The sequence below is a fragment of the Diabrotica undecimpunctata genome, chromosome 10, assembly GCF_040954645.1.
Source record: "Diabrotica undecimpunctata isolate CICGRU chromosome 10, icDiaUnde3, whole genome shotgun sequence".
NCBI lineage: Eukaryota > Metazoa > Arthropoda > Insecta > Coleoptera > Chrysomelidae > Diabrotica > Diabrotica undecimpunctata.
The window spans coordinates 38,859,841-38,886,564 of record NC_092812.1 but is presented as its reverse complement, the minus strand read 5'-3'; the positions used below and the strand labels follow the sequence as shown (position 1 = coordinate 38,886,564).

Below are 26,724 nucleotides of genomic sequence, written 5' to 3'. Positions count from 1 at the left end.
AGGTCTTTTGTAATTCTTCTTGTTTTGGGCGGCCTCGTGTTTTTTTGTAGTCTACTTCAATAAAATCATCGGTAAAGTTTACTTTGTAAAGAACTTTTATGACATTATTTTCTTTAATATATTGAAGACTTTCTCCAAGGAATTTCACTTAATTTGAAGGAATTATTATTTAAAAACACTTTAAAATCTAAAAAGGCATCAAACGTCAAAGACTTTACAACAAAGGGAGATGGTGTGATACGTGCATCTCTTATAAGTTGCGCCCAACCCTCGGAGGTATAAACGGGTACATATTTTGCTTTCTTCTCTATTTTTGAATGAATGGAATCACATTCCATTTCAGTGTGTCCCGTTTCAAAAAACTTATGATCAATCACTTTCAATGATGGATGTTTCTCAAGAAGTTGTTACATATTTTAAAATATATACAATTTCAAACAAAAAGTCAATATGTCCGAAGTGTTGTTTTTCTCTTTTTGCACTAATAGTGTATAATATTAGCTGATATTAAGGGTTTTCGGACACACAGTGTTTAAACTTTATCTCTATATCATTATTGCACAATCGTATATGTGCACAACAATTCTTGAAAATTTTGACATCTAGCATTGATGACTAATTTAAAAATAATCTACCTGCTTGTTTATTTTTTGATCGGATTAGATAACTCGCTTTTATCAGCATGAACAGATAACTAAACTAGACCCATGAATATAGAGATATACAGTTATAGGTATATAGTTGTACAATTAATAAGTCTATTAGAAATTATCAGTTACATATAACTTTAGTTAAAGTCGTTATACAGTGATATGTTTGTACTATAAAATTTGTAATAAGGTAAGTAGTTTTCTAGTTTGAAATAGAACGGCCCACCTTATCGTAAGTTTGTTTAACTATTGCAGTAGGTTATGAATGTCTAGATAAAATTGCCGGATATAACCATATATAGATAAGAAAAATTTTTGGTATTAGGATAATTCTAATAATATAAAGAAACGTGTTAAACCTTCCCATCCTCATACTTCCAGAATAACGTTTTTATATCAAATCAACAGTTAAATAATATTGTCTTATTTTCGCATATAACACTTGTTTTAAATAAGATTTGTATACATTAAAAATCCACCCAGATCTCACTTACCAATGCGTCTACATTGTAACTTTAGATAGTGGATTTCCAGGTTCCTCCTACTTAACATTTATGGTACAAGTCTATTGATTTTATCATTTCACTAGTTCTGTGCTGGTGTTATATTTTATTATTATAAAAATTAACTAGCCACATTTAATAATTGATCCAAAACCCGTTAAAAAACTGCTGATTGAATCCATTTTTTTTAGCTACGTTGTGTGATCTATTGCACTTAATATGTACACATTTTAAATTGGATCTACGATTTTTTCACAAATTAATAATTAATTATTCAAGGAATGTTTTGCTGTAAAAAACAGTAATTAGAAAGGAACGAGGAATACTCGAAGCATTTTATAAGTATAAGTTTTATTTAAGGGGAAATTGTACGTCAAGAAAGAAAACGATGTATCGATAATATGACCAGTTTTTAAACAGTTAAACAAGCCGCTATTGAAAATAATAGATTATTGTCAATTAAAAAACGCAGAAGACACTTAATTGAAACTGAATTCAAAAGGTTTCAGATTGTAAATGAATTGTTTACCAGGAAGTACACAGTTTGGAAACTGCCATTTTCCAGAAATTATCAGTTGTTTTTTATTACAGAAATATCGTTGTGAACTAGGTGCTATCTGGTGAACGATAGGAAAATGATTTATAAGTTTTAACAATGTTATTGTGGGGTGTGGCACAGGCTTTAAAGTTCGAACAGTTGGTTCTTATACATCTGAGAATTTTCTAATTTACAACGTGCTTGATGACATGGAAAATATCACACTTATAAAAAAAAAATAATATTGCAAGACGCCCTTCTCCATGTGACTTGATAAGCTAATCAATATTTACATCATGGTAATGTTGCGTTTATTGAACCTTCATTTAACAGTTTTGATTTCAAATCCTTTTTCATTTATGGCATTACCTTTAAATAACGGTCCAATTTAGTACACTCTCAGCTAACAGGTGATGAAGTACTTAAATAATGATATTTCCTAAATAATACCAGTAAAATTTAATTGCAATTAAGCAAAAGAATATGAATCCGGAAATTAGAGATGCAGGAAAATTCAAAGTAGTAACGATACATTAAATTTATTAATTATATTGCTTTTGGTTTTGGTTTTTTTAAGCAATTTTTGTGTTAACTATTTTTGTTCTATTATTTACAGTAAAATTTTTAATGGTTAAGATAGGGTTACGTTCTGTAGATTTCTTTCTTAAATTAATATATAAACTAAATGCATTCTTGACAGGTATTTAATTAAAACCTCAAGTTTTACGCCTACATATCGACAGCGGATATAATATTTTAGATTTAGTGCTGTTTATTGTTGTTATATTACGGTTTTATCGTATATCTCAAATCTTATATAGCATCTCATATTTTGCCTTTGTTATATTAGATTAGGTATTAATATTATTAAGGACAAAGCGTGAATAGTTTTAATAAATAATAATACATTATTCATATAATAACTGATAAAGTCACTTTTCGAAATAATTATTTATATATTCACAAATTCTACTAATTATCCTTGACAGTTCGTGGTTCTTTCCAACAACAAGGCAGAAAACATTAAAATTGGTGACCTCTGGCATTATTATCTGTATTAGAATATCGAAAATCTTTAAACCTACAGGGCATTTTAGATTTCTAAAAAAATATATATACAGATAACGACATTGTTTTGTTGACCATAGGAATTAAGATTTATTGCAAATTTATAAGAGTATATTTATTATAATGCACTAAAACTAATTTTTTGGTTATTGTTTAGCCTTAATAGCAATACAAATAAATAAGTAAGTAAATAAGTAATATGCTTTATTGTCACTGAAAATTGTACAAATTTTATGGACAAAACTTATAACAATAAGACAAGAAAGAAGAAAAAAAATTAGAATAAGAATCGCCTGTACTTTTAAATAAAAAAAACAATAAAATTTTTCCAAACTTAAACATAAAAAATACTACCTAATTAAGAACCTACAAACTTTGTAAAATATACCGAACAAAAAATAAAAATTAGGAAAGCAGATTAATGAATTAAGGGCCAAAATATTTCACCTCCTTGTGCTAAACAGTAACCAAATCTGTCATACAGATTTCTCCTCATATTTTGGAGTAGGGCTAGTGTAATGCTTGCAGAGAAATGCTCGAAAATTTTTCCCTGCTCGAAAGGGGGACTACTTTACCACCGGTTAATGCCAGCAAAGTCAGTGACTAAGTAACCGGTGGGCAAAGTAGTTCACTGATGATGGTTCGACTGGACCGAAAACGTTTTGAAAAATTGTAATCCTTTTCGATACGTTTTAATTATTTTAAATATACACATAAAAAAACATATATACACTTTAATGTTTTTATTTCTCTGTAAATTTTTGTAACCTATAGTCCGGTCGTCAAAGAATTGATCCCTAAAAATCATACGAACAAGATAAATTTTCCCCAGAATATTAGTTTTGAGACCCCAAAATTGGTGCATAACTTACTGCTTTTTACCATCGGCCATACCCTTAAAACCCCTCGTAGGGGGGTAAAAACGCAAAAAAAACGATTTACCAAGAAAAAAATATTTCAAATAAAAAATATAGCCGAGATAATTTTAAACAAAAATTTGAATGACAGTTACACGCGCGAAATCAATGTTCAATAAAATTTTATATCAGCTCGTCGGTAAAAATTCGATATCTTTTGATCCAAGTCTCCTATCGACAAAAATCAAGATGAGTTTTAAAGGTAAGGAGTGCAGCTTTCGAGTGCAGTTTCCATATTTTGCCGAGAATAAACTTAGTTTTAATAAAGGCGTTAGATAATTAAACGTGGCTCGACTTTTGCCATTTTTTACGATTCTCGTGAGATCAATAAAATTGATCACTTTTATTAAACAGTTGTAGTAAAATTTCCAGTTTTAGAGATCAGTGTTTAAAACTATGACATCATATTTCAATTTTGAGTTGCGGCAACAAATATGAGGCATTTGAAATATAAATAAAAAACGCAGAATTTAATGTTTTACATTACAAAGGACCGCACATCACGGAATAATACCTCCAAGAAGACAGCTTTGGATGAAGTTTATAGCAAAAATTTGGTTATTAAAAAAAATTAATCGTTTAGATCGTTTGTTATGTAAAAGTTTAAATCCAGCATAAATGTTTAACCCTGCATTACTCCCCATCAAAAATTGACATATTTTACTACCCGGGGTACAGGTGTACCCCAAATTTAAAACACGTGATTGCAAAAAATCAAATATATTTAGAAAAGTACTAAGTTATTGTATATAATGGTTTCACATTATTAAACATAACTATTAATTATTAGTTTTAGTTAATGCAATCTGGGCACACTTTTGACTGATGGTTCAGACATATGTAATTTTTGCACTTCTTGCACGTTATCCTCGATTTTCTGTCATGATTGCGTGTACAAAAAGCGCATCTCCCGGAAGAAGTTTGCCTTTGGTCTACATCAGGTACTTTAGGCTTGATATGCAAATTTTTTTCTGTAACAAATCGAAGTTTTTTTGACAAAGTTTCATGTTTTTGACATCAAGGGACTAACTAGGTCGGTACTAAGTTTTTTAGTAATGATCTTCTGTTCGGTATTAATTCCTTTTCTTTGGCATCACTCTCTTTATATAGAACTATGAAATTAATTCCAACGAGGTCTAATAAATTGTAAAAAATTCTAAGAGGCTAGCGTCTTGATTTTCGAGCAGTGGTATGTCAATGCGCGAGCTGGTCGAATGTGTCAACTCTGATTTTGGTTCGATTATAAAAATCAATTATTTCGGGAAGCACTGTAGAATTTGTTCTGTCTCCTTCAGTATGCATGGTGGATAACATGACAACAATTTTTTTCTTAGCTTATGGAGGGCAATACGAAGGCAGTGTTAAGTTTTTACTATAAGTAAACATAGCTGAATTTTGGTTTCTGTTACTTTTTTTGATAAACGTTACTGGGAGTTCAGCTTTATTTTTCTTCATGGTTTCAACTAATGTGACGGAATGATCATCACACGGCTTTTTTGCCGTTCGGATTGAGGTAAACCAATTATCTGTTGTAAGGTTACGTTATGTCCCATAAATTGGTTTTGTTAGACTTAACGTGTAATATTCAGCTACAGGGACACATACCGGTATTGAAATTTTACCGATATACACTTCGTCTTTCAAAAGATAAAAAGTTTTTGCATCATATAATGCTAACATTTTAATTCCGTATTTATCGGGTTTTGAGGGTAAATGTATACATTTTAACACATTGGCTGCCCAAATAGAAAGAAAAGATTTTCATTTCAGGCTCCAAACTTTTTTTTATTAATTCATATTAAAAATGCATTAGGTTATTAAATTTTAGGTTCAGTTACAAAAAAAATATTTTTTTTTGATTTATGACCGTGAATTATATTTAACGCACGGAGCTCTAAGATCAAAATACCACTTCCAGGCCACATGCATTGTAGGTGACTCACGCAATATACTTTACCTACCGCTACAAGTCTCAGCTTGCAATTTAGTTTGAGTAAAGATTTCGTTAGAGTAACAGTGCTATTCGAATTTGTTTCGTATTAGAACTACCTATTCTGTATATTATGGCGAAAAAATTTGATACTTACGAGAAACAACAACAATATTTGCAGAGATTGCATAAGGATGAATACTTTGATATGAGTGATGAGGATGTAGATGATCCTTCTTTTGAAGGTGACAATTCTGAAGACGATTATATACCATCTATGTCCAGCTCAGATAATGAACAAGAAGAACCGGCTATCAAAAAATGGAAACGAAAAAGTGCAAAACCATCTACAAGTACTGTAGATTAAGTGATAAGTAGTGCAGTGTTGCGGGCTAGTCGTGAATCATTTCGTGATAGTCGTAAAACTGTGGAACAATCTTTAGGCCGTATCACGGAGATAACAGATCATCAATCTAGTGAACCATTGAACTTCCTGTTATTCCTACCGAATTTCAAATTACATGGACTGCTGTAACGGGGAAAAAATCTAAAGGTATTTGATTTCAATGCAGTACATCCTGGCATTTCACCTGAAGTTACATCGCTATTAGCGCAAAAAGAACCCTATGATTTCTTTAATTTTTTTTAACAGATGATATTATTGACTATATTGTAACTGAAACAAACAGATATGCTGAGCAGATCAAACAAAATGAAAATATTTCGCAGTATTCAAGAGTCAGAAGATGGAAACCTCTAACAAATTCAGAATGTGAAATCTTCCTGGGTATAATTATGTGGATGGGTTTAAATAAAAAAACCTCGACTATCCGATTATTGGTGCAAGAATATCTTGTACGTCAATGATATCAAAAAGCGTATGTCACGAAATCGTTTCGAACTAATATTACGTATGTGGCATTTTTCTAATAATACAGAATGTCCAAGAGGTGATCTACTTTTAAAAATTCAACCCTTAATTGATCGTTTACTGGCCAAGTTTGAAACTGCCAGAATTCCGAACAAAAACTTGAAATTATTGCACAAGAAAGTAACACAGGAGTTGTTGCAATAAAATGGAAAGATAAAAGAAATGTATTAATGCTTAGTAAAGTACACACAGACAGCAAAGTAGAGGTTATGAGTAAAAACAACAAAATGGCAGAAAAACTACAAGCAGTGATCGATTATAATAACTGTAAAGCGTTTATTGACCTTTCAGATCAAATGAAGTTATATTCGAATTCACTACGAAGAGGAGTAAAATGGTACCGTAAACTAGCAGTCGAACTTCTCCTTGGATCAGTTATTACAAATGCCTACATTATGTATAAAAGTATATCTAAAAATAAAATACAAATTACTGCCTTCAGAGAGGAAAATAACAAAAAAACTATTAGAGGAACAAGTGCAGGAAGAACAAGTCGTACCACAAGAAATTTTACAAATTTGTCGACTGAAAAAAATGAAATCAGCAAAAAGAAGGTGTACAGTTTGTTATTAGAATCTGAAAACAGAACATGGAAGAGACTATGCTATGAAAAAATGTAAGCAGACTCCATACAAATGTGACATTTATGAGACATTCTTCTGTGTGGAGTGTTTTTTGTGAAACATAAAACTGTAAAAATTTGATTTATAAAGAACTAAATAGTTTGTCACTTTCACAAATATCTACTTAATTTGATTGTTTTTTGGTAATACATAATTTACAGTAAAATGTGCATCTTATTTTCTACGGCTATTACAATAGTATTTTTCACGCAAACCATTGGGCTAACTTCAGAAATCTGACCACCGGGCCATGTACAAATGCTTTGTATATGAATAACGTGTAAACTGTGAATGATATTTGTCTCACAGAGCATAGAACCAAACCTGTCGTTGGAATTATATTTAACTCATAGAACGTCTGGTCAAAACGGAGCGTGAGTTAAATACAACTCACATGGCGGTTAATGTGTTAAACGGACATCTGCCTCGAAAACAATAAGCTGTTCTTCTGACGTTCAGTACTGTAAAGGCGAATAAAGTTTGCTACATTTGGAAATAACTGCCTCAAAAATATCTCGCATTGGCGCAAAACGATCTGTTTTACGACGCTTCTTTCTAGTGTCCCTGTAGTCAAACCTGAGGCAATTTGTAAGAAATGCAAAGCGAGCTTCACTCATTACAGCGCGAAAAAATGTAATTCCTGTTTCTTTGTTGAAAAGTTTTTTCGATGTTACCGAATTTATATTTAGAACCCCCGCGTAGTTATAAAGTCCGCATAATGCTTTGATTTGTATTAGATTCGTATCTCTCACATAGGATGGCCTGATTGTTGTTATAGCCACTACCTCCTCGTCAACATGTCGATCTCTTGCATAACGTTGCATCGTTGTAATCTAATTTCCTTGTTTGTAAAAGCGACAATATTTTTCAGAATATCATCAGTGAAAAACAGGAACCATGCTGAAATTCCTCAAGTTACTTTTTAAACAGCTCCTTTATTTCCAGGTAAATGAATCACTAGATTTCTTTGATTTGTCGGACGATACTTTATGTTGACTTTTCCGTTCCATTTGAAACCATTTTTTTTTTTCACGTAGTTTGGTAGGTACTTTCTCAATTTGTACATATTCAATGTCGTTTTCGTTATTTGTAGCTGAGAGAGATTCGCACGGAATTTCATGGCTTGTTAAAACTTCTTTGCTGCTGCATATCATAGTCGTTATAATCCTCGTCATTGTCCGGAACATAATCATCATCGTTGGAATCTTCGTCATTCTCCGGAACATAACCATCGTCAGAATCTTCGTTATTTTCGGATATATAATCATCGTCGAAATCTTCGTCAGGCTCCGGACTGTAATCATCATCAGAACCTCCGCCAGGTTCCGATCTATAATTGTCTATTATTAAATCATCCTCAGAACTATTATTTTGATCGTCGGGCTCAAAATCTGAGAGATTCTCGATTATTTCCTCTAGTTCTTTTTGGGTTAATGGCCTGCGAGCCTTATTAATCCATGTTTATACTGTAAGAAAAAGAGCATTTAAAACCCTAACTTCATCAATAAAACAAATTACTAACCGAAATACTATTTTCGGATCGATGTAAAAATATAATGGTAATATTACCCGGGGTATAGCTAAACCCCAAAATCAACGCACCTGTTAAACAACACGACTTAATGACTCAGCGACTGCAAGATAACAACTGACCTGCTAAAACAAGAAATTAGACGAGCGCGCGTTACCGTGTTGCCAAAAGTAAAAAATTATAGGACTTTTACGACAGCCTGGGGTACACCTGTACCCCGGGTAGTAATTTATTGTTAAGCATATTTTAAATGCCTCACATTTGTTGCCAAAACTCAAAACTAAAATTTCATGCTATAAGTTTTAAGAGAGTTAGGCTCTAGTAATCGAAGTTTCATAATGGCCAGTCAATGAAAGGAATAGATTGTATTAATCTCATGAGAATCATAATAATAAACATTTTTGTTTAAAATTATCTTAGCTACACTTTTTATATAAAACATTTTTTTCTACGGCATACAAATTATTAGTAAATCGATTTTTTACGTTTTTACTCCCCTACGAGGGTAGTTTTAGAGGGAAGCCCGGAAGTAAAAGTGTTAAAATTTTTTGCCTTTTTTGGGGTCCCAAATTAATATTCTTGGCAAAATTCAGCTTGTTCGTAAGATTTTTAGAGGTTCAGTGGCATTTTCGTCTCTGACGACTGGAGTACTATTGTATACAGCCAATCACTGGGATTTTCCCCTTTTACTTTTAAATATACTTGAGGTTACAAAGAACTATCAACACTATGGTGTTTTTTGCCAGGCATGGAGTTAGGGAAGCCGTACACAAAAAAATGGAGGTACAGGTGTGCCAAAACTTGGCCCTCAATGACCGCCGCCTAAGCCTTATCTCTGAGATAAGCTACCCGAGCCTGGGACGAGAAACCCGATCATGGAGGCCCAATATGTTAATAATTATTTGATTTTTTTCTAACGGATGGATTTTTCCGAAATTTTCCAATCATTTACCTTATCTCACCCTAAGAGACATGTATGCAAAAGTTTGCATACATGTCTCTTAGTTTGCAAAGAGTCTTTTGCATGTTTGCAAAAGTATGCAATTCAGTATTGCTGGGTGTTCTTTTTTCTCTGTCACTTATATATGGCAATAAATATTTTTAGTAACTTTTTAAGACAAGTTTGGAAACATATATATATATATTTATATATATACATATATATATATATATATATATATATATATATATATATATATATATATATATATATATATATAAAGTACAAGATTGTATTTCATTTCAATCGGAACTCCACCATTGCTCTAGACGTGTTTCGAGTTATTCAACTCATCATCAGGAGCACTTAAATGAAATGCAGTCTAGTATTTGGTTATTATGACCAAGATAACAGCCAGGTACGCTAGCACCGACATCTAGGACTTCTAGCGTCGTTAAACGTCTCTAGTAAGAGGCTTTGAATTTGCGGTTCACCTAATTTACTATCAGAGAGAGGTCTCTGGACTTCTTGTTACTTCGTATAGATGTCGGTGCTAGCGTACCTGGCTGTTATCTTGGTTATAATAACCAAATACTAGACTGCATTTCATTTCAGTTGAACTTCCACAAGTGCTCCTGATGATGAGTTGAATAACTCGAAACACGTGTAGAGCAATGGTGGAGTTCCGATTGAAATGAAATGCAATCTTTTACTTTCATTTAAACGTCTTTCTCTACGTAAAGAGCGAAAAAGATAGTAATTTTCAAAGGTGAATCGTAGATGCATGTTAAAGTAAAGAGGACTTCTAGCGTCGTTAAAAGTCTCTAGTAAGAGGCTTTGAATTTGCGGTTCACCTAGGACATGGCCTAGGTGGGGGTTAGGGTGGGGATTTGCGACAGTGTGATTTTGATTCGAGGATGGAGGGGGCGATATTTTCTTTATGTGGGATTTTCATTCGAGGATGGAGGGAGCGATATTTTCTTTATGAAATCCCACTGTCGGAAATGTTCGCGTCAACTCTCGCACCAATCCTCACCCTAACTCCCACCTAGGCCACGTCAACCGTCCCCTGGTCCCAGTCGAAACTAGTGAGTATAGTAGTGTCTAGGGGCTCGGGAGACTGAGACCTCGGAAACCCTGAAGAAGACATCAGAGAGGATGTCAAAAGCTCGGCCCAATGGATATCGACGCTGTTCAACCCGGAAGACTGATGAGTTTAATATTAAATTTTATAATAGTATTAATCTTAGCTGTAGGTTTAATTTTCCGAACATACACTCGCGATCATAAAATCCGGGTCACCTTGAAAATCACCGATATTTAATTTTTAACGGGCTTTATCGTAAAAAATAATAACACAAATACAAACTAATGCATGTTTCTGAGAATTGTTGTCGGCTTAGTGGTTTCCTTTGCAACAAAGAATTCCAATAGTGCCGATTTCGCGGAAAAGTGCACACTCCCCAAAATGAACGGTACCTGTAACTGCCGCTTGTTTTAAATGTCTCAATTGTGCTTCGACTTTCTGTTCAAACGCAACGAACAAACGTTTTTTATTGACACCATTAGTGTTTATTAGTGCCATTATTAGTGTTTATTATTGTTTATTTTTTGCCAAAAATACCCTTGACTGTTGTTGAAACGGCGCAAATTGTTGTGCTTGTGAAAGACGGTCACACTCAACGGAAAGTCGCAAGAACTGTTGGCGTAAGCCTTTCTACGGTTCAACGAGTGCTTCAACGCTTTCAGGAGACAGGTTTGCTATCCAGACGACCTAGCTCTGGACGAAGAAGAACGACCACGGCACCAGATGTTTTCTTGTGTTTCAGGCTTTACAAAACCGGACCTCAACTGTGATTATGCATCGAAATCGTCTACAGGAAGTACGAAATCACAATGTTAACGTTGCAACAGTCAGAAGAAGACTTTGTTCTTTTGGACTATCTTCTCGGGTAATGGCTACAGAACCGCCACTTCGCCTGGCACATCGAGTTGCATGACTAGCTTTTGCTCGGCAATACGCACATTGGAGAATTAACGATTGGAGCAAAGAGTTATTCTCAGATGAATCCCGTTTCTGCCTAACTGGATCCGATGGACGTGTAAGAGTTTGGAGGAGAACCGGTTAAAGATTTTCACAAGCTTGCGTTTCTCCAAGAATGCCATTTGGTGGAGGCTCGGTCATGGCTTGGGGACGTGTATCTTCCGACCTCCGCACAGAATTACCCTTCATCGAAAATGGGTCCTTAACTGCACGAAGGGATATTACGGAGATTCTGGAAGAACATCTTATGCATACCAGGGCAGGGCTTGGAGAAGACGTCTTTTTTAAGCAGAACAACGCGCGAACGCACGTTGCCACAATCAGTATGCAATACTTGGACTAGGTTGGAATTACAAGGCTACCCTGTCCAGCTAGGTCTCCGGACCTGAATCCCATCGAACATCTCTAGGACGATTTGAAAAAATGTATTCAACCCCTAACATCTCCTCCTAAGAACGCACAGGAGCTTAAGGATCTGTTAGTGAGAGAGTGCAATAACATACCACAACATGTAATCCGGAGAAAAATTGAGAGAATCCCAGTCGTCTGCAACAGGTTATTAGAGCAAGTAAAGGCAATACACGATATTAGTCATTGAAATTTCACTGATATTTTACCACGTTCTGTATTTTCCATTTTTTTCGTATGTATGTTTTATCAAAAATTTGGTTTTTTTTTCAGCTTTTTTAATAAAAACAATAAAAATCGTTTTTTTTTTCTTTCAAAATAAACATTGATGACAAATCAGCCCAAAAAAAGGTTATTATTGCACCAGAGGCAAAAATATTCAAGAAATTTTCAAGGTGACCCGGATTTTATGATCGCGAGTGTATATATATATATATATATATATATATATATATATATATATATATATATATATATATATATATATATATATATATATATATATATACAGGGTGGTCCTTAAGTAATTGTACAAACGAAAACCGTAAATTCTACACTTTAAAATATTACGGTTTAAGTCAACTTTCTTTAATAAAATGTTGATATTAAGAAAGATACAGGGTGTTAAAATTTAAAATTCTATTTTTCGCTATAACTTTCATGTTTGTAAAGATTTATGCATAAAAATTTACAACTGGGTACTTTTAAATATGAGAAATTATAATTTGATGCACACTTTGATGTAGCTGATAGAATGCGCCACATATGCCACATATGTGGCATACATTTGCACTTAACTTTTTTGCTCTTTGAGTTACCTGTATCTATGATAAAAAATATTAAAGATACATTATTTTAACAAAAAAAAGGTATACTTGTTAATAACTTTAAAACTTAACAGTTTTCGGGATAATCGCATTTTAAAAATCAGCTGCATAATTCTGATTTAAGGTAATTACTCCAGTCAACGAAGGAAAAATAGACAAAAACATTAATAAATCTAAATTTTGGTATAAAATACCTTTAACTAAAGTTAATAGTTAACGAAATATTAAATAAAATAAATATATCAGCAGGAAAATTAATATGACAAAAACAGAATAATAGGATTTTACATCAAACATTTTACGTTTTATGTTAAATTAAAGTCATAATCAAAACATTTTGTTTACAAACCAAATTAAGAAATAGTTAAACTAAATAACATAACTTTTTGTCAAAGTAAGTGTTCGATATGTCCACCATTTTCTTTAATTCATTTTTCAATATATTACATAAAAGATCGTCTCATATTAAATAGCATCATTGGTTCTAAAGAAACTGCTGCAGTATTTATTTCTTCCCATAGTTGGTTGCGAATGTTTATGGGATTCTTATAGACACGTTGTTTTAATACGCCCCATACACCAAAATCAAGCGGATTAAATTCTGGGCTACGTGGTGGCTATAATGTATAATGGATGAATATATTCTTTTGGATACATATCCAAACCTTGTGGTATATTATGGAACTACATCTTATTTGTCGCACAGGTTAAATAATGTATTAAACTGTGATGTATCTGATTCATTGGTTACGTATATAAACACGGAATAACCTATCGATGACATTACTTATTTATATGATTACGTTACAGCTTACGAGTAACTATAATTACATCTCGAACAAATGGTCTATTATGATTAACTAACGTACTAATATTATGCTGAACTAAATTACCTATGTGTTTACTATATTTATAACAATATCGGTTATTAGGCCAACGATGATGTTTTTGTAAAAATGCTGAGTCTTTAAGGTTAGGTTGATAGCAAAAGTATTATGAAACAAGACACATATGTGTTATTCAATACTTGTGCTTTAGTTTCTAATTGTCAAATAATAAGTATTCTTTTGGAATTTTTTATAAATTAAATAATTATATCAATATCTCACTACATTGCCAAGGAATATGACTGCCACGATCAATCCAACGTTCAGAACAGTTATATTTAAGTATGTTCTCACTGCCTTCTCTATAGAATGTGGTGGTGTACCATCTTATATAAACCACATATTTTGGGTTTTCAGCATTTTACAATAGGGAAAAAGTAATACAACGCCAGTAGGTACAGAAACTTAAGAAGCGATAGAAAAGGGAAATTGTAAACATGATGACGGCCAACGTCTGAATACGGACACGGCACATAAAGAAGAAGATGAAGAATATTTTCTTCAATAAGACATTTAGCAGCCATAACAAAAATTTTGTAATATTACATTATCATCTTTGAGTTGTTGTAATAAGAATAAACTGTGAATTATGCTTATCTACAGGTATTCAGTGCTTTACCGCACAAATATTACAACTAAGAATTATTATGCAGCTGACTTATAAAATGCGAATATCTCGAAAACGGTTAAATTTTGAGGTTACTAACAAGTATACCTTTTCCTTGTAAAAATAATGTATCTTTAATATTTTTTAACACAAATAGAGCTAACTTAAAGAGCAAAAAAGTAAAACGCAAATCTATGCCACACATGTGGCATATGTGGCGCCCTCTATCAGTTACATTAAAGTTTGTATAAAATTATATTGTATTCTGCTTTAAAGCATCCAATTATAAATTTTTATCTAAAAATATTTACAAACGTAAAAGTTATAGCGAAAAATAGAATTTTAAATTTCCACTTTAACACCCTGTATCTTTCTTAATATCAACATTTTATTAAAGCAAGTTGGCTTAAATCGTAATATTTTAAAGCGTAGAATTTACGGTTTTCATTTGTACAATTACTTAAGGACCACCCTGTATATATATATATATATATATATATATATATATATATATATATATATATATATATATATATATATATATATATATATATATATATATATATTATTTCATCTCTTTTTTCGAAAGTTGTCTTAAAAAATTACTAAAAATATTTATTGCTCTCGATTCAAACAAGTACGTACATATATCCTTTAATTCATAATATACATTTTACAAGGTATCAGTTTTATCGGTACCTTATCTTAATCTATTAATTATTATCAATTCTGTGAAAACATAAAACATTGGTTAAACATGTCAGGTGCCTAGATAAATTTCCGATTGATATTTCAGGTACAGTGTTGGTACATTCCATATTATTGCAAAATGCGTCTCAAATTAAATCTTCAAATAATATTACTGCTTGCCCTTCCTGTGGTAATTCAGTGCCAGTTAAATGCAGTCAAGTCTGGATTAGCAAGTTGTTACAATGAATCAGCAATTCCTGGAATTACCATCGCTAATAATAGGCCACCAGTAACTGTAAATGTTTTTCTTGAAATCTTACGAAGAATAGAAGATGCTAATCCGGCGATGACAATCAGAGACTTAGCGGCTTTATTGATAAAAAAGTAAGAATTAAAATTTTTATTTTTATTGACGACCGATATTTTCTAAAATGTCTTTCTGTTAGCTGTAATTTTACTATTTTTTACCATTTTTTACTATATTTTTACATTTCTTCAATATATAAAATTTTTGAAAAAATTCGTTTAGTACCTATTGATAATGATTGATTATTTTTTTATTTGATATGGTAACATATTTCAAAACAAGTAAAATGTTAAACCCAATATTCAAAATAAATGTAGAAATATAAATAAAAAAATAAAAAAAATATATTTATTATAGAAATATAATGAATTAAATAAAAAAATATTTTTTTTTTTTTTTTTTATTTACAAAGAAAATAGTCGCTTCAACCACTTGGGTCATTAGCGACATTAGTTTTTACATTAGATTAAATTATATAAAGATGTATCTTTAAGAAAATTAATTAAGTCTTTGATGTTTAAATGTTCACCTAATACTGTTTTTAAATTGTTGGAAATATTGTTATTTTGTCTGTTGACTGTATATTTTCCACATTCTGTTAGGAGGTGTTTAACAGTAATGTTGATTTGACAGTATTCACACACTGGAATGTCTTCCTTATTCATTAGGTACTTATGTGTAATGTTGGTATGACCTAATCGAAGTCGAGAGATTTTGACTTGATCAGCTCTTTTTAAGTTCACTAGGCGCCACGGACTCACTGTCGATTTAATTTCTTTTAGTTTAGATTCCGATAAATTCCACTCATTTTGCCACGCACTGATCACTTTTTCTTTGACGAACTGTTTTATATCACTGGAAATAGTCTTTGACACTATTGTAGCATGATCGTTTTTGTAAGCTTCCCTTGCTTGGAGGTCTGCTTTTTCATTACCTTGTATTCCCATGTGAGATGGAACCCATATAAATTTGACTTCGGAACCAGTTTCTTGTAAGGCTGCAAGTTCTTTCTTGATAAGTAAGGCTATAGGGTTCTTAGTGAATAGTTGATCAATTGTTGTTAACGAGTTTAGAGAATCTGAGATAATGACGGAGGAAGACTGTTTTGTACTTTTGATATGAATGAGGGCTTGTAATATTGCATATAACTCTGCTGAGTATATAGAGGTGGCCGACCTTAATTTAAATTGGAAGGATGCATGTGGAGTGACAAATGCTGCTCCTACGTCGTTTGCAGATTTGGAGGCATCTGTATAAATGCAAAAACTTTCCCCGCAAGTCTCGAGTTCTTTTAAAAATGACTGTCTGATTACATTTGGTGATGTCTCTGATTTGTGATATTGGAGTAGTGTCGTATTGATCTCGAGAATCATGATTAACCAGGGAGGGGGAGTTTTTAGATTTGAAGGATAGAGGTTAGGAATTTGCAGTTGCAGATCTTTTAAATTTCTTCGGACTCTTTCATAGAAAGGTGGATCGAACTTACTTTTTTTATAAGCTTCTAGATACCGGTCCGTAAATGTATTTCGAAACACTGGGTGGAATTTGTTACTGGCAACTGAAGATGCATACGAAAGGCTTAGATACTTCCTTCGTAGGGTAAGAGGTGGTTCTCCTGTAAGACATTGGAGATTCTTAACGGGTGTGGTTCTAAATGCACCTGTGGCGATCCGAAGTGCTGTGTTTTGAATGATTTCAAGTTGATTGGTAACGTGTTTTAGCCGAGTCATATACAATAGCCCCATAATCTATTTTTGATCTAACAAGTGACTTATAAATATTTAATAATGTGGTTTCGTCGGTTCCCCATTTTTTATTTGATAATGTTTTCATTACGTTTAATCCACTTTGGCAAGACTTTTTTATTTCTGAAATATGATGTTTCCATGTTAGTTTTTGGTCGAATACCATTCCGAGAAAATTAATTTTGTCTGAGAATGCCAGCGGCTTGCTACACAGCTTTAGTGTAGTTCTTTGCATCCGGTGCCTTCTTGAGAAAATCATGCATCTTGTTTTTAGTGTGGAGAATTGTACACCTACTGATGTAGACCATATCTCTAGTTTGTAAATGGATTCTTGTAAGTGTTTTTGAAACATTTTTATATTCTTGCCCTTTGCAAATAGAACCAGATCATCGGCATATAGTCTTCCCTTAACTAGCGGGGAGCAATGATCCAGTATATCGTTGATAGCGACAAGAAAGAGAGTTGGGCTCATGACTGATCCCTGAGGTGTTCCGTTTTCCTGAATTCTTTTTGTTGAAGTGGAATTATCGGCGCGCACAGAGAAAGCTCTTGACTGAAGAAAGTTTTCTATGAATCTTAGCATATTACCCCTGATTCCCCATTTGTGTAATTTTGATATAATGTTAAACCTCCAAACTGTATCGTACGCCTTGGTAATATCGAAAAACACTGCGATGGTTTCTTGATTAGTTGCAAAACCCTCGTGTATCTCTGATTCTAAATCTAATAGATTATCTACGCATGATCTATTTTGACGGAAGCCACTTTGCTGTGGAATTAAATGTTTTTCTTGTTCTAAGTACTACAATAGTCTTTTGTTTATAATTTTTTCTAGAACTTTGCAGGATACATTAGTGAGTGATATAGGACGGTACGAGTCTACCTTTGTTCTGTCTTTGTTGGGCTTGAGCAGAGGAATTATAATGCTGTCCGACCATACAGATGGAAAGACCTGATTTGTCCATATAAAATTGTATAATTTTAGCAGCCAAGACATTCCACTTTCTGGTAGGTTTAACAAAAAAATTAATGGTATGCCGTCTGGACCTGGAGCGGAGTTTTTAGTTGACATTAGGGCATCCCTTAGTTCTTGCATTGTAATTGGCACATTTAGTATATTATCATCTTGAGAGTAGTATTCCAACTTCGTTTTTTCTATGCTTTGTTTCTTGAGCTTAAATTCCGGTGAATAGTTATCGTTACTTGAATTTGACTCAAATTCACCGGCGAATAGCTCCGCAATTTCTTTTCGGTCGCTTATAATTTTGTTATCTTTTGCCAGGAAAGTATTTTATTTGAACATTTTTTTCCAGATATTTTCCTTATATTTTGCCACACTTTACTTGCTGGGGTAGAACTATTTATACTTGCAACGAATTTTTGCCATGATGTTTTCCTGCATTTTTTGAGAATATATCTAGCTTCTGCTCGACGTTTTTTGTATTCTACCATATTTTCATTAGTTTTGTGATGATTATACCTATTGAAGGCTCTTTTATACGTTTTTACGGCTTCTTTGCATTCTGTGGTCCACCATGGTAAAGGTTTATGATATTTTAGTGTTTTCGTTTTTCCAATATGATTTTCTGCTGCTTTTTTAATTATTGATATGAAGGTATCTAGGTCTTTATCTATGTCATTAAGAGTAATATCTTTTATGTTGTTTATTTCATTTTGTATGTATTTTGTAAAGTTCTCCCAGTCTGCATTTTTTGTATTCCATTTCGATGGGGTTGTGGTAATATTGTTATTTTTTTGTTGTGGAAACGTAATTTTAATGGGATAGTGGTCACTTCCGTATAGGTACGGGATAACGTCCCATTCTAGTGTTGGGGATAACATTGGATCACATAAAGATATGTCGATGGCCGACTGACTACCCGTTTGAATGCTAAATCTGGTGGGTCTACCATCGTTTAACAAATTAAGATTTTGTGAGGTCATACAAAATTCCACAATCTTGCCTCTAGCGTTAGTAAAAAAAAAAAAAATATTTAAAAATCATGTTCTTGTATATATACATATATTATTATATAAATTGCTGAATTGCAAAGAAAAATTAAAGGTAATTTTTTCACATTTACTTAAACACATAAGATTTGATCAGGTACACTTTTTAGCCTCTAAGAGTAGTTCTGAGAAGATTCAAGATGCTCCTTATTTCATTTTCAATTAATTTAGCAGGATTTTCCTAATATTTTCAATTATACAATGATCAGTTGGGAGGTCAATTGTGCTAATATCATAGTTAATCTCTAAAAAGTCATTAAGTAAAAGATCTGCGTTAATTTTAACATGTTTTAAAAATTGTCCATTGTTTTTAATGTTGCTAGATTCATTTCGTTCTCTTCTTTCCCTTCTTAAAATTTTTCGTTGAAACGCGCTTTACTGAAGCAATTCTCGATAGTCTTTTGAGAAATGTTTTTACTCTACACTTGAGAGACTGCCGCTATACATTTTTTGAGGGTGATCAATTATTTTTGAACTAAAAAATTTTTATTCATTGCATTATCAATTTTGTGGAAAATCAGTTGTCTATAAACATCATAATTTTCCTTTTTTTGTTTTCCATTATCATATATAATTTCTTAATCTGTTTTTGGAAAATCTCCGAAGTGTTCCATGCTTGTTTATTATTAACGTAATCTACTTCTAGAGATTTAACTGCTTTTAATAACGTGGAATTTTGCTATATCTCTGTGAGCAATAATTTCAATTTTTCTGAGCCATCCATGTTTGCTCCAACCAAAAATTTCACTCTTTCTTTAGTAGTTTGAACATCAATTATGGATTTTAAAGGCGAATGTTTTTTTGACAAACATTTGAAGAATAGTTCTGTTTTCTTACAATTGAAAACTTTTTTGGGCTCGTATTTTTTCAATACACTTTTCAAAATAGTTTTAGTCTAGACTGTGTCAGAATACAGTTCTGACGACTACAACATACATTTTCACCAGACAGTTATTTGAAAACAACTCCATTACTGGTTTTTCAGAAACACAACGATCCTTCACTAGCTTGAAAATTAAAGCAAATAAATTCGTAAGTGAAAAATAAATGCTGCTTTTACTAATTTTTGAATAATATTTTCGCCATTTTTTATAAAGGAAAGGCAACTTGGAGAAATACCGAATTTTAAAGCGATGCGCGGTGTCAATTTTACAGTCCTTATCAACTTCCTCCAAAACTTTTATTGTTTCAGATAAACTTAGACACACTCGCTTCGACATTTTACTTTTACAGTAAACCATAAAAAGAACGAATAATAAAAATGAACCTGAATTTGTGAAAATATATCTATAACTAGGGTTTTTCGAACCTTAGCTGAATTTGTTTAATGACAATTTATGATCTTTAATGATAATTCTAGTATAGTTTAAATATGTGAGTTCCAAAATGGTCAAATTTCTTGAATTATTTTAAATTTAGGATTATTTCGGTTTTAGTTATTTTGGACAATATTGAATATTTAGAATATTCAAAATTTCATAAAATCTATTAATTTTATTTAAGAACTCCAGAAAATATAATATTATATCGAACGTAACTATTTTAAATATTTATATATATGCAGGGTCTTTAATATGTAAATTGATTAAAATATTTTGGCCCTTGAAAAAATTTTACTTTAAAGTTTGTCACTGTATAGAGTTTTACTACACACATTGTTGACTCTACTATTCTATTAATAAATGAAATATGCAAAGTATTGAGGATTTTTCGTTCATGTGATTTTCTGTTCAAAGTGCTTTCTAAGATACCTAAATGTCTTTAAAACTAGAGCACTATCTTTAATTTACTTCCAATATGTTTGAAACATTTTAATATTTATTTGAAATTTTATGCCATATTTTATTTGGAATACACTTAATTGCGTAAGAATGACGTAAAGGTCTTCAAAGTTCTACAAGAGGATTAACCAGAACAGGAAAGAATTCAAACCTAGATTATCAATCGTTAGAAATAGAACACGGTAGATCATTGGTGATCAGGACCAGATACTAGAAAGATTGGCAGAAAACTTCAAGGAAAGGCTAAATATAAGAGGTATGACAGGGCTCCACGAATCAGAAATCCAACTCGAGGAGATTGACGACGAAAGAGAGAAAGATAACATTCCAACAGAGGTAGGAGTCATCCAAGCTATACAAAAATTGAAAGAAAATAAAGCCCTTGGGGCAGATGGCATTCCTTCAGAACTTTTAAAACATGGCAAAAAAACCTGACATACTGCATATATAGACTGGTAGAACTGACCTGTTTGTTAATTTTAGATGTGCCTATGATAGTGTTGAAAAAAATGCACTGTACAAGGCCATGATAGAATTCAGCATACCAGTACACTTAGTAAAATTGGTGAAAGCGACCCTCTCAACAGTCGAGTGTAAAGTTAGAGTGCAGAACGGAGTTTCCAGAACGTTCCAGTCTCAGATAGGACTTAGACAAGGAGACAGCCTATCATGCCTTCTATTCAATATTGTACTAGAAAAAGCGATAAGAGAATCTGGAATAACAACCAGAGGAACTATTATTAATCGCAGCGTACAATTACTAGCGTACGCCGATGACATCGACATTATTGCAAGAAGAAAGGCGGACGTGGTCGAATCATTCAATGAGCTTGATGCAGCAACAAAAATAATGGGACTAGAGGTTAACACTAGTAAGACGAAGTATATAAAAGTATCAAATTATATACAAGCAGCACAACCCGAAGATCTAACGATCGGAACATATACTTTCGAAGGAGTAAGAGAGTTTATATACCTAGGCTCACAAATTAATCAGAATAATGCAGTAAGTGCAGAAATTAACAGATGGATATATCTGGCAAATAGAACCTATTATGGATTAAAAATTTTTTGAACAACAAGCCTAGTTACAAAAAGAACGAAACTAGTGATACACAGAACTCTTATCAAGCCCATCCTCACCTACGCGTCGGAAACATGGACGATAACAAAGAGCGATGAAGAACGTTTAAGATGCTTTGATTCCGGCATATCTATGGAGGAGTACAGAAGGGCAAATTATGGCGTAGACGCTATTATTTCGAACTTTACCGGCTTTATGACAGACCTGATATTATTAGGTCCATCAAAATAAACCGGCTGCGGTGGTTAGGTCACATAGAGAGAATGAATTATATGGAGCCGCCAAAACATATCTATAACCAAAGAATAGATGGAGTAAGAAGGAGAGGCAGTCCCAGAGCACGAGTAAAGGGTCAGGTGGAGGAAGACTTGAGAATGTTGAAAGTACGAAACTAGAAAGCCAGGGCGAAGAATAGGAGAGAATGGAGACTTATCCTTGAGCAGGCCAAGACCCACCATGGGTTGTGGAGCCAATGATTATAATGACACTTAATTGCATTTTGCGTTTTTTCACATTTTCACAAATAATCATATAATTATGAGGTCGTAATCATGACTTGATAGTGCTTTGAGAAAGTTGGCTTATGGGTAATATTTTTCTTTTTAAAATGATATTTACCTCACTTAGCGAGTCACAGAAACTAAACTTAAAAATCATGAATGTGTTGCTTGTGTGAGTCCATTTCAAAAGGTAAAAGGAATAATAAATTAGACTTACTCACAATCAATTTAATTTAACTATCCAGACGACCGGTTTCGCTTTCTACAATATGCAAAGCATCTTCAGGTCTCGATACAAAGTTAAATAAATGCTGAAATAATAAACCCATATTAGGGTGTTGTCTAATAAAGATAAACAAAGATAGATGATATAAATTATATAAATTACAGTAATTATGCCAATATTACATGTCTGTGGTTTTTCAAAATGAATAAAATGTTTAAGCAGACAAGGTAAGACCCACAAATTGGTAAAATAGTCTTTTAAACTGTAATGCATTAATAAATGAACAAATAAATAAAACATTACTTACATGCCGGTACTCTATTAATTGATGCTTGAAAGAACATGGTTCAAACTATCTTGTATTGTTGATTGGAGAACTCAAGTCTGCTATTGTAATTGTTTGGCAGTAAACGGGGAAGTTCTTGAGGAGACAGATTTTATCCAATGAAGTAGAGATAGGTGTAATGTAATTGTTTGTTTGATGAAAGTAATGTTCTATACCATTAAGTTATTCCAGATCAGAGTTTCTTCGAATGTCATGCCCAAGAACTTTATTGACGTTACACGTTTTAGGTTATCATCACATAGTCTTAGGCTGGGGGTGTTTGTGACATTTTTCTTAGAAAACACGATAAAACGAGATTTTTCAGTGGAAAAACACAAACCTGTTTTATAAATAAATATTATTCTGTGCTGCTTGATTAAGTGCAATGAACGTCACAATGCTTATTCTTTGATGGTATCAGTTAAACTACGAAAAATATTTTATATTTAGCTTTTTGATTTTTTTAGTGGAAATAGTTTTCAAAATAATGATTAATTTCAAAATTAATTAAAAATGAAGCATTTTACAGTTTGACCTCGAAAATTCAAGTAAAAAATATTTTTAGTTGTGATTGTGATTTATTCCCAAAAATATATTACTTAATAATATTAATCTAATATTTATCTATTAATATTTTGACAGGCTTCGACATAATGGGATTGAAGAAACGCAGAAAGCAGTTAGCCTAAATATCGCTTTACCCTACGCACCTACTGGACAAGACGCTCTTAAAGGAACAATCATTGCTGAAGAATTTATACCAACTTCAGAACTTAGATTATCTTATGGAGATCTTTCTATGGCTGATGTGGTAAGTTGTATAATAGATTAACTTATTATTTTAATATAATCTACGGAAACACATACCAATATTACATTTTGCCAACAAAATAAATATAATATATAATAAATAATAGAGATAGCAGATATATCGGTTCTTCTAACAGACACATGTTTTTAAAAATATTAGAAGGATTTTCCACATTTTTTAAAAATAATGCCATTGTCATGGCAAAAATTGAGGGTTATGTAGATACTAAAATAAATAAAAAATACACAGTAATATTATAAAACATACTAAAAGTGGTTTGGCAACTGTTTGGTAGCTTAAAGACCAGTGAAATTTAATATCTTTTGTAAGTAAATTATGTAATAGCTCTAATAATCTAACTGACTCTTTTATGTATTTTTGGTAGAAATTTATTTTTTGAAAAACTCATATTTTTTTCTCGTGTCTGGTGCTGGAAAATCTCTAATTGATATTAAATTGTCATGAAGTGGACGAACTGAATTGGTTCCCATGTGCCAAATATTTTACCTCTTCTCTCGCAAAATTACATTTTAGAAGTTTTAGTCTAAATAACTCTTTTAGAATTGCTTCCATGAGTTTTTCTGTATGATCTGAGTGTTCTTTAAAGATAATAAAAATGGGAAGACGGCATTAGATTTAATGTCGATGCAGGGCATCCGCTAGCCGCTTATACGTACCTCATTTGGTCTCGTCAGAGCAACATATGCAGTTGCTCTGAATCGAAACCAAATCTCTCCCGTCATAGGACAATAATTATAAAAATAATTATTTATAGACGTTAAAACCCCATCTAATAACAACACTAGGAATCAAATAATAATTACAATTCGATGATTAAAACGATATAGCGTAGTAGATAAACTCTTAAATCATTTCGCTTAACAAAGGAACTATGACTGTTCCTCAGAGTCAGCAGTAACGTTAACCTGGTGTGGATCGTTTTTGGGGAGATAGCATCCACAGGACTGAATTATGAATTTTTTAATCAAGTGGTTTCCACTTACCCCACATTTCCACTTGCCCCGGAGTTACCTTATATATATATATATATATATATATATATATATATATATATATATATATAATATATATATATATATATATATATATATATATATATATATATATGTATATATATGTATATATATATATATATATATATATATAAAATATATATATATATATATATATATATATATATATATATATACATTAAATGGCCAAATATATGGCCTAGGAGGACAAATTCGTTAAACTTCCCGTGCTCGAATCGTTCACGGCCGCCAAAGCAGGTGGCGCCTTTGTAAGCTAACTACTGTTATAGTGAAGTTTTGGGAGACATTCGTTGGACTTTCCGAGTTTGAATTTGTATCAGCCCAAGTGTCTGATGAGGCTGGGATAGGCCGAAATGATCATAACACTTTATTGATACCGATTCGAGCACGGGAAGTTTAACGAATTTGTCCTCCTAGGCCATATATTTGGCCATTTAATTTAATAAAGCGATAGCGGCTTTTGCTAAAAGATTTTATCTTTTACACATTTCGCATAGCGCAAAGGATACAGAAAACGATATTATCATATCGTTTTCGTTCACGGCCGCCAAAGCAGGTAGCGCCTTTGTAAGCTAACTACTGTTATAGTGAAGTTTTGGGAGACATTCGTTGGACTTTCCGAGTTTGAATTTGTATCAGCCCAAGTGTCTGATGAGGCTGGGATAGGCCGAAATGATCATAACACTTTATTGATACCGACGAGCACGGGAAGTTTAACGAATTTGTCCTCCTAGGCCATATATTTGGCCATTAAATTTAATAAAGCGATAGCGGCTTTCGCTAAAAGATTTCATCTTTTACATATATATATATATATATATATATATATATATATATATATATATATATATATATATATATATATATATATATATATATATATATAAGAATAAGAAAAAAGAAGTACTTGTGACTCGTTTGGAACAAATATATAACTGTTTTGGATGGGTTGGAGTCAATAATAGGGCTATTGGTTAACTATTTTTTTATTCTCGAGCTTTCAATTGTGTTTACAATTATTATCAAGAGCTAAAAAAGACAAAATACTTACAAGGTTGAACTAAAAAGAAAAAACAATTTTTGTTAACTTACCAAATAAAAATTAGTTTGGTAAGTAAAAATCACTGCTCACATGTTCAAAATATTTAATACAAAAATGTTTTTATCTAATAAATGTTTCTCTGAAAAATTTTTTATAATTTTGAAAACATTTTTTTTTAATATAAGAATAATTGAATTTATAAATAAGTTCAAATAGCAACCAATTACAAATAGCCTCAATGTCATAAATGCCAACATAAAATTTTTATTTTTGACAATTATATTGCCAAAAGTAAAACTTCGTTTAAACATTCTTTTTTTGTTTAGTAACAAAAAGAAGAAGATTTATTCACCCTTTTTATACATCTGTCAAGGGTGAATAAATCTTCTTCTTTTTGTTACTAAACAAAGAAAGAATGTTTAAACGAAGTTTTACTTTTGGCAATATAATTGTCAAAAATAAAAATTTTATGTTGGCATTTATGACATTGAGGCTATTTGTAATTGGTTGCTATTTGAACTTATTTATAAATTCAATTATTCTTATATTAAAAAAAAAAATGTTTTCAAAATTATAAAAAATTTTTCAGAGAAACATTTATTAGATAAAAACATTTTTGTATTAAATATTTTGAACATGTAAGCAGTGATTTTTACTTACCAAACTAATTTTTATTTGGTAAGTTAACAAAAATTGTTTTTTCTTTTTAGTTCAACCTTGTAAGTATTTTGTCTTTTTTAGCTC

The 26,724-nt window shown here is 32.0% G+C and overlaps 1 protein-coding gene across 1 annotated transcript in view; it reads left to right on the top strand.

Annotated features, from left to right (window-relative positions):
• Window positions 1-686: 686 nt before the first annotated feature.
• LOC140451934 (uncharacterized) overlaps window positions 687-26,724 on the top strand; it is a 92,851-nt gene continuing 66,813 nt past the window's right edge. The window contains exons 1-3 of the mRNA XM_072545908.1: window positions 687-840; window positions 15,201-15,478; window positions 23,715-23,883. Coding sequence (XP_072402009.1) covers window positions 15,234-15,478; window positions 23,715-23,883 — 414 coding nt within the window. The 5' untranslated portion in view covers window positions 687-840; window positions 15,201-15,233. The remainder of the gene's footprint in view (window positions 841-15,200; window positions 15,479-23,714; window positions 23,884-26,724) is intronic.